Here is a 10,408-nt window from a genome sequence, read left to right on the forward strand (position 1 = left end):
TTAAAACACATGGATCTTGATCTAACTTCTTTTTATAAAATGTAGCAATCACCTAAAAGAATAATTCATGTACCACTAGAATATTCAAATCAACAAAAAAAAAAATATTTTAACCAGTATTTCGGTAGAGTACATGGAACCCAAGTCGGACTTGGGGTCGAGTAGTTTATTCACAAGTCGGATTTATGTTGATTTAGAGTGTATTTAAACTTGCAATATCTCTTTATAGAGGTAATATTTTGAGCTCATATTTGGAATAGAGTATAGTGACATACATGTAATACCCATAGCATACAGAGCAAAATATATGTTCAATTCAATTCAATTCATATTTATTTCCTTTCAACATGATTTTGTGGCATAGTGATGATTATGCAACCATTCATATGTCATTTTGTCTTCAAAATACATACAGGTTATATATTATCACTCATTTAAAAAACATCTAGTATAATGTAAAATGCAATTAAAGATAAACTTGAGTTCTGGTAAAAAAAATAAATGAATTCTCACAGAATCTAACCAAACTTACACTGAATGTTCAAGATTACAAATAAATGTCATGTGCCAAACAATTTTGGAAGAAAAATTACACTGGCTGAGTAATGAGCATAGAAAGATAAGGAAATCAGGGTAGTACTAGCCCAGACACCATGTGTGTTGTCCCATATACATCTATCTGTGTAAGTGATTGTTACTTTACCAAGACTCTGCCAAATTTATGATGATTTTGATGACTCTAGAACCTTGCATTACACACCATTACTTACATGCTCTATGATCAACTTTTCTGATCCATTCCACACCTTTTCTTTCACAATGCAATCGCATTACCAGTACTCAAGTTTATCTTTAAAAGCAATGTTATACTTGCATGATCAGGCCTGATAAAAACCCGATTAAAATCGGTTTCCCGATTTTTTTTATTTTTCCCGATTTTTTCCCGATTTTTTTTTCTTCCTGATTTAAAAAAAAAAAAAAAAAAAAAAAAAAAAAATCATTTTTTTTTTTTATCAATTTTTTTTTCTTCCCTATTTTATCAGGATTTTCCCAATTTCCCTCTTAATTTCTCTATTCTTCCTTATTTTGCACTATTTTCCCCCCAATTTTCTTACTCGAAAGAGGGGAATGTTGTCAGATGCCATTTTCCCCGCGAATCTCTCTTTTTTTTTTTTTTTACTCAAGGGGGGCGTGGTTGAGGGGAAAACAAAAAACCTATTTTTTTTTTAGTGCTCACTATCACCCCTGCATGATGATTGTAATACATCTTTGTTATTAGATTAATTAATTTTTCTAATTTGTTGTCCTTTTGTTTGCTGTGGAGATTCTGAAACAAATACATGGTGACGGTCAGGGTACCATGCAGTACCTCACCAGCATACTGAACGAGTGGGGCCAGTAACACCGCGCGTGTGGGTCTCCACTCTCACCTGCTCCATGCCGTCCCATCACATCGTTGCGGCATCATGCCCTTTCAGATGAATATTTAAGCATAATTACATCCTAAAACTTACCAACACTCAAATCAGTATCAATAATTTTAAGCTGAGTGCCTGAGCTAATCCCTTTTTTGTAAAAACTTTATCACATCAACCTTTGACGATTGTTTTTGTATGGTACTTTCTTTTCTGTGTATACTCTAGCAATACATTTACATTATAAGTAACATTATAAGTGATCTACATTTTAAGCAATATTTGTTTTTTGTTTTTTCTTTATTTTGCAGGTTTACCTCCTTTCCTTTGCTGTCCAGTGGAATAGCAGGATGGAAAGGCTAAAAGTGGCGGAGAAAAAGGGCAAAACGACAACAACCACAGACCCACGCCAAATACAGCGCATGAATGACCACGCTGAGATCCTGTTTGGCAAGGATCATCTCTTTTAGCCAAACTTTGTCGCCCCCATGCAGCCACCTACCGAAGCTGAAGAGGAGGAGCTACTCGACGTCGAGTATGCTTTCTCCCAGTCTTCAAAGTCCTTTTCATCAAATGCATATTACATGGAAAAAGGTGAAAAATACTTTCACAGGTTGTGTATGTGTGGAAATTTTCAAACTAGTGTTGGTATCACATCCCCAATGCCCCATGTTTTAAAACGGTATTTACTCTGAGCCTGATATCATCAATGTCGTTTTAATTGATTTGATGATGATTTCATGTCATGTTCTATACCTGATTTCCCTACAGTTGAAGAGGAGGACTGAAATGAAGCAGAGGTAGATTCATGCCTGAATTCTAATGTTTTACCATGATACCTTATTGTTTGTTTTTCTTTCTTTGATCTGTTTTTCCTACAGCCGAAGAGGAGCATAAGGCTGAAGACGAAGAGGTTGACAAGAAGGACGAAGACGAAGGCATTGAAGACGATGCAGCCAATGATGCTCCTGTAATTTCAGCATCTAGCCACATGGATGCCGTCAGCGCTCACCACACCGTCCTGACGAAGGAAGAGCAAGTCAGAGAGGAGATCAGCCCTGTTATGCAGGATGTCCTGATGAGCAACCGCCACTTACACTTGCCTGGTTTCGAGCAAATTGAAGCCCTCGCCTTGCATCTGGTTAAGCTGACAGAAGGGGAGCAGCATCTTATCCCAGCAGAGATAAGAGAGCAAATTTACAAAGCTAAAAGTGAGCTAGCAACGCATGATCAATCTGTTTGCAACTTTGTTAAAAAGTACGAGAGCAAGTGGGGCTACACTTTGTTCGGACGTTGCCTCGGGCCAGAATCATCACACTCAAGCGCCGCCCAAAAGACCAAATTTGGGTGGATGAAGTATGCGCAGGCAGCCCAAATCACGGAGTAGTCAAGGGTACCTGGTCATCCAGCTGCTTAAGAATCTGCCGTCTATTTAGGGCTTGTCTCCAACCAAGACCGCCACTAACATCAGGACAAGGTATAAGAGGATCTGTGACGGGCTTTGTGATGACCCAGTCCTCGCCACACTAAATCTCCCCCTTCCAAACATCAACTCCAAATCAATTACGAATTTCATCGGCAAGCAAGAGAAGCGATCAATTTCCTTGCAACCACTCAACCCAAACTCCTCCCACATAGCAAAGTCCTTTCTTTTGATCCCCTCCGGCACCTGTCGAGCTTCCAGAGATGTAGCCGAACCCAGGGTATGCACAGGTTAAGTACAGTGTCGTACCTCATGAGTCTGGCAAGCGTCAGGGTGAGAAGAGGCACTCACTCATCGATGAACCAGGGACTTCTTCATCTACAAGGCATGTCACAGCACCTTGCACATCTACAGTGCCTACATCTCCTGCTGGTGACGAACCAAAACCTAAGTTACCCATTATTACTCCCAAGGTAGCAGGTATACCAATCTTGTTGTTTTACCCTCACAACCCACAGCACGTTCGATTTCATTACCTTCCACAAGTTGTATCCCCTTAGAGATCCATCCCATAAACCATGTGCGGCTTGCAAAGTGCCAAAATGTGGAGGACTGAGAAAACGGTATACTCCATCAAAGCCAAATACACTTGGGAGCAAGCAAAAAATATTCACCTTCTGCGGAAAAACAAACAGGTCAACAACTCTGGGCTTTGACAATGAGTATGAAAGTTACGAGGCTTTTAAAAGGAATGTTGATGAAGAGTTGGAGAGAAGGAGGGGTGCATTTGAAAAATGAGTTTTTACATGTTGGTTTTCAGGCAGAAGGTCCCAATGAAGTTACTAGATGATGCTGAATTATGACATGATTATAAAACCTTGTATTTCAGGGATGTAGTCCTTGAACTTTGATTGACATGATTACTAATATCATTATGCCACCTTGTATTTCAGGTCTATATTGCTTGAACTTCATTTTTAAAGACATGATTCTAAATATAAAAATGTCACCTTTTTAGGGATGTAGTATTGGACTGTTTTTTAATTAGTTTGTTAAATAATTCGTTTGTTGATGGAGTATTGATTTTTTTTATTTCTATATCATATTTTAAACAAAGATGCTGTCCATCAGTGTGATATAATTTACGTTTCAAAGTACAACACACGATACTCATCCTGTATAGAACATAGACAATACATAGGATAATGTTACTCATTTTTAACATGATATAGGAGTGATACAGCGTAAGCATCAGTACAGTATTGATACAACTCTTTATTCTTGCCATGGCTCTTTGTATTAATGACTTGATATATGATGCCATGATATGATGGTATTCTTGTTATAGTCCTTTTTATGCACTGATTTATAATAAAGTTCCTTGATATGATACTGTATTCTTGCCATGGCTCTTTTTAGGAGGGAAAGTATAATGAAATACATTGGTATAATTATCTTTTTAGCTCAATTATGTGACTCTGTATTCATGAAACATAATTTTTTGAAGCATCACTTTAAAATGTCTGTAAAATATTAGGCACTTGTGTGCTTCTGATCAGATCAATGATTTGCCATGATTGATGTGTCCAATATAAAGAAAAGCACAACCTAATATTTACCTTGTATTTGTATATTATATTTGTTTCCAATGTATGCGATTGATAGAGAGAGTAAATTGAAATGGAGAAAGAGAGATAGAATGAAAGAGAGATAGAGAGAATTGAAATATAGAAAGAGAGAAAGAAAGAAAAAGAGATAGAGAGAAAGATGGAGAGGAAAGAGTATGTATAAACAGATAGCTGAAGCGTTAGAAAGAGAGAGAGAGAAAGAAAGAAAAATAACAAGAGAGAGAGAGAGAAAGGAAGAAAAAGAAAGATAGAAAGAAAGAAAGGAAAGATAGAGAGAACTGTAAAAAGACAGATATAGATTGAGAAAAAAAGGGGAAATGGTTTTCATTTACAAAACATATATTAAAAAAATAATAAAGGAAAGCAACAACAACACCGGACTGAAATTAGAACTTAATTAAGGTTGGCTAATTTTGATTTGAAAAAGTATCAGAAAAAGGATGCATAAAAAGAGCAAATTAATTAATTAATTAATTAATCAAATTATGTAAATGGGTGAATTGTTTCTTTAAAGCGAGAGAGGAACCTGGTTTTTGTCTCAGTTGGTCAAATTACCACTGCAAGCAACTTTTGGCCGCAATTGGCAGGCTTCGCCGCGGTAACCAAAGGGGACGTTCACCACGAAAAGGTCCTTGGGGGCGCTTTTTGATGTCCCGCGATCACTAGTGATCGAGCCAAAGACCTCCCAGGGGTCATTCGCCATTCCCAAGGGTCTCCCATCCTAGTACTGACCTGGCCCTATGCTGCTTGACTTCAGAGATCGGACGAGAACCGGTATGTTCAGCATGGTATGTTCGTAGACATTTGTTTCTTCATTGCTAACCTACAGTATATCATTGGAGATAAGTCAAATCTATTTTGACATTTTTGGTGGATGCCAACAAACACATCGTGGTAGAAAATTATTACGATATGGAAAGCCAGTGGAGGATCCAGGAAGGGGCCCCAGGCCACCTCCCGTGAGAAAAAAAATACAGTTAAAACATTAATTTTACCCTTTTTTGGAGATGGGCCCCCTCCCCTGGCGCTCAAGGGGGGTGCAATTTTTCAAATTTTTGAGGGTCCCCCCCCCAAAAAAAAAAATAGTGCTCCTTACCCCCCCCCCCCCTTGCTTATTTACCGGCTGGCTGTTTCGCTGCTAAATATTCTCTCACGAATGAGGCCCCTGCTTTGGCCCCCTCCCCTTCCGCTGACTGGATTCGACCCTGCACTCAGTAGTTTTATCTTACTATCTGTTGTGATTTTGTGGAATAAATCTTGGAAGGAAATAGAGGATTCATGCCCAGGTTAGCTCTCTACACGCATAAAGTCGGAAAGCAATTATTCATTTTCTTATATGCATACTACCAGGCGCGTACGCAGGGGGTTTGGGGGTTTGGGGGTTAAACCCCCACCCCCTTTTGTGTGTGTGTGTGTGTGTGTAATAATAAATAAAAAACATATTTTAAAAAATACATATATATGCTAACGGATGACCTAAAAAAGGTGACCTTACCCCCCCCCCCCCCCCCCCCCCAATGAAACGAAATGTCGATCGGTCAAATTTTCAAATTCCGAGACCAAACGTAATACTGACACAGGCAAGTGGAGGGGGGGGGGGGGTAGACAAACGAAATCCGCATCACCCCACTCTTACATGCAGGCCCAGCTGAACGTTTCTCTAAGTACGTGGGGGGGGGGGGGTATTTACTATCAGGCAAAACGTAGCGTAATTTGGCGTGGGGTCTATGGTGGAGCCCCCAGAAGCTCAGGGGTTTTATACATTAAATTACTGTCAGGTGAGCATATTTTGATACATTATTTCTGACACTTGCAGGACACAAATTGGTATAGGAAACCAGGGGGCGGAGCCCCAGGAAGCTCAGGGGTTTGGGCAACAAATTACGGCCGGATGAGCATATTTTGATACCTTATTCATGAAACTGGCATGTCACGAATTGGCGTGGGGTCCAGGAGGCGGAGCCCCTGGAAGCTCAGGGGTTTGGGCAATAAATTATGGTCAGATGAGCATTTTTTGACACCTCATTATTTCGTGACAGAGGCAGGTCACTATTCTTTCTTTGTTTCTTTAGAGATTTGCCATTTTCTAACAAACTCATACATAAGTATAATTTACTAAAGATCGAGGAAAAAATTGTGTCATTATAGCAACAGTTTTAAATCACTGCGTTCAAATTATATTTGGGGGGCATCTGCCTGATCTGCACCTTGTAGGCGGGGAAATCGCAATTGATCTCCGCTACCTTTCTTCTTTCTCTTTTTTTCCTTCCATTTTTTTCCTTTTCCTTTCACTTCCCCTCCTTCTCTCTGTTTTAGGTTTGCTGGGGGAAGGCAAGGGCCTTTCGGCCCCCGAACCACACATTGTTGGCGGGATTAATCGCAACTGTTCTCCCCTTCTTTTCACCCTTTTCTTTTCTTCTTCCTCTTTTTTGTTCCTTTTTAGCTCTCCTCTTACCCTTTCCCTTTTTTCTCCCTTTTCTGGGGGGGGGGGGTAACAGCTGGGGGCAAGGCTCTTGTGGCCTTCCCCAATCTACTTCTTTTTCCCCCTTTACTTTTCTTCCTCTTCTTTCTTTCCCTTTCTCTCCTCTTTTCCTTCTTTTCCTTCTCTCTCTCTCTCTCTCTCTCTCTCTCTCTCTCTCTCTCTCTCTCTTTTGCGGGGGGGGGGGGGGGGGCAAGACCCGCTCGCCCCTCCTGGATCCGCGCCTGCCTTCCAGTACATTTAGGTACCATTTTCGTTTGAATCTATGCATGCTCTGTATAGGCTCTCTTAGGTATGATATGATGCACAATATATTAAAAAACTAATCAAAAATATAGTTAACTTTGGTAATAAATTTTACTAAAGATGCGATTGTTCATCCACTTAATACCATTTAAGGCAAACCTGTAGACTGTGTCCAAGAAATATAGTTGCGAGGATTATGGATTAATGATAAATTGAATTGGAATACTCATGTGAAAAATGTTTATGGGTTTTTTACAATTAGGGTACACACTTTGTCTCATTTGTGGTGAGGAAAAAAATTCTTTTGATTATTCTGAATTTTTGTTTGTATGTTGTATACATGTTACTGTAAAGTCTGTACAATTTTAGGGCTACAAGCTTTGTTTTCCAACCATGAAACATATCCATAATGAAAAGATTCACCTTGTGATATTATGCAGAACAAAAATATATATTGTTTCTTTGGGTGACTGTGAATGACATAGTTTGATGACTTGATGATATGAAATCAGAGTACAACTCAATTTTTTGAGTGCAAAATGGTTTCATTCATGTAACATTCAGTTTTGCATCTTTTAATACCACAAAATGATGGACTGACAGCATGAAGTTACTGATTTTTAAAATGTCAGAGCAGTTTGACCCTTTATTCTGTACTGCACAGCTACATGTACACATGGTAAGGATGCTTTTGCATACCAACTTCCAGAATAAAAGGATAAACAGTTCTTGAGATATGTGGCGTCAAAAAATTATTCGGAGAGGACAATTTTTAATTCGGAGAGGACGTTATTTTTGGATTGCATTTGGAACTGCCTGATACAAATATAATTCATTATTTTATGGCATTGATGAAACTTGATATCGCTTTAATCGGAGTATTTATTTCGTGCCAATTCGTTACGTACCAATACAATCCATTCCGTTTCATTCCGTACCAGTATACTCCGTGAAAACTCTTTGCCTGACATAATGACAAACTTATGACTGAAATCTCCTTGATGCTCTGGCAAAAAGGGGATTCTTGAACCTCAACACAGCCATGTCTAGGTAGACTTATGGGTGTTTAATTTCAAGTGAATATCAATAGATGGCGCTATACTAGGCACCTTGCCTGAGGAAGTGCTATTACAAATATATGTGTATTCATGTCATGCAACAACAGTACAAGAAAAAAATGACTTGGGTGATAACTTAATTTCAAGTGCAACTGTCACAACACTCTGTCTATCCAAACTATGTAATTGCAGATCATTTCATGAGATGTTAAGAACGACACAAATGGCAAGGGTCCCCCTTTGCCATTTCATAGTTTTGCAACTGGCCCATTTTGATATCATTTCATCTCTAGAAGGATGGTGTATGATGTCTGTCTATCCAAACTATGTAATTGCAGATCATGTCATGAGATGTTAAAAACCACACAAATGGCAAGGGTCCCCCCTTCCCATTTCATAGTTTTGCAACTGGCCCATTTTGATATCATTTCATCTCTAGAAGGAGTGTAAGATCTCTGTCTATCCAAACTATGTAATTGCAGATCATTTCATGAGATGTTAAGAACGACACAAATGCCAATGGTCCCACCTTGCCATTTCATAGTTTTGCAACTGGCCCATTTTTATATCATTTCATCTCTAGAAGGAGTGTATGATCTCTGTCTATCCAAACTATGTAATTGCAGATCATTTCATGCGATGTTAAGAACGACACAAATGCCAATGGTCCCCCCTTGCCATTTCATAGTTTTGCAACTGGCCCATTTTCATATCTTTTCATCTCTAGAAGGAGTGTATGATCTCTGTGTGGCTGCAGCGAGGTCGTTAACAAATCAAAATCTAAACAAAGGCTTCTACGGGAATTCATAGCTTTAATCGGAGTATTCATTTCGTTCCGATTCGTTCCGTACCAGTACATTCCATTTCGTTTCATTCCGTACCAGTATATTCCGTGAAAACTCTTTGCCTGACATAATGACAATTTTATGACTTAAATCTCCTTGATGCTCTGGCAAAAAGGGGATTCTTGAAACTCAACACAGCCATGTCTAGGTAGACTTCTGGGTGTTTAATTTCAAGTGAATATCAATAGATGGCGCTATACTAGGCACCTTACCTGAGGAAGTGCTATTAAAAACATATGTGTATTCATGTCATGCATCAATAGTACAAGAAACAAATGACTTGGGTGATAACTTAATTTCAAGTGCAACTGTCACAACACTCTGTCTATCTAACCTATGTAATTGCAGATTATTTCATGAGATGTTAAGAACGACACAAATGCCAATGGTCACCCCTTGCCATTTCATAGTTTTGCAACTGGCCCATTTTGATATCTTTTCATCTCTAGAAGGAGTGTATGATCTCTGCCTATCCAAACTATGTAATTGCAGATCATGTCGTGAGATGTTAAGAACGACACAAATGGCAAGGGTCCCCCTTGCCATTTCATAGTTTTGCAACTAGCCCATTTTGATATCTTTTCATCTCTAGAAGGATGGTGTATGATGTCTGTCTATCCAAACTATGTAATTGCAGATCATTTCATGAGATGTTAAGAACGACACAAATGCCAATGGTCCCGCTTGCCATTTCATAGTTTTGCAACCGGCCCATTTTGATATCATTTCATCTCTAGAAGGAGTGTATGATCTCTGTCTATCTAACCTATGTAATTGCAGATCATTTCATGAGATGTTAAGAACGACACAAATGCCAATGGTCCCCCTTGCCATTTCATAGTTTTGCAACTGGCCCATTTTGATATCTTTTCATCTCTAGAAGGAGTGTATGATCTCTGTCTATCCAAACTATGTAATTGCAGATCATGTCATGAGATGTTAAAAACCACACAAATGGCAAGGGTCCCCCCTTGCCATTTCATAGTTTTGCAACAGGCCCATTTTGATATCATTTCATCTCTAGAAGGAGTGTATGATCTCTGTCTATCCAAACTATTTAATTGCAGATCATTTCATGAGATGTTAAGAACGACACAAATGCCAATGGTCCCCCCCCCCCCCCCTTGCCACTTTAGGGTTTTGCAACTGGCCTATTTTGATATCTTTCATCTCCAGAAGGAGTGTATCATCTCTGTATGGCTGCAGCGAGGTCGTTTACAAATCAAAGTCTAAACAAAGGCTTCTACGGGAATTCATAGCTTTAATCGGAGTATTCATTTCGTTCCGATTCGTTCCGTACCAGTACATTCCTTT

The 10,408-nt window shown here is 39.1% G+C and overlaps 1 protein-coding gene across 1 annotated transcript; it reads left to right on the forward strand.

Annotated features, from left to right (window-relative positions):
- The first annotated feature begins 1,318 nt into the window (after positions 1-1,318).
- On the forward strand, positions 1,319-3,071 carry LOC115918670. Its single transcript, XM_030986488.1, has 2 exons — positions 1,319-2,009; positions 2,297-3,071. Exons 1-2 carry the CDS (start codon positions 1,904-1,906, stop codon positions 2,800-2,802), a joined length of 612 nt encoding a protein of 203 aa, XP_030842348.1. The 5' UTR covers positions 1,319-1,903; the 3' UTR covers positions 2,803-3,071.
- Positions 3,072-10,408: the final 7,337 nt, after the last annotated feature.

Source organism: Strongylocentrotus purpuratus, unplaced genomic scaffold, assembly GCF_000002235.5.
Source record: "Strongylocentrotus purpuratus isolate Spur 01 unplaced genomic scaffold, Spur_5.0 spur5_scaffold_16, whole genome shotgun sequence".
Lineage (NCBI taxonomy): Eukaryota > Metazoa > Echinodermata > Echinoidea > Camarodonta > Strongylocentrotidae > Strongylocentrotus > Strongylocentrotus purpuratus.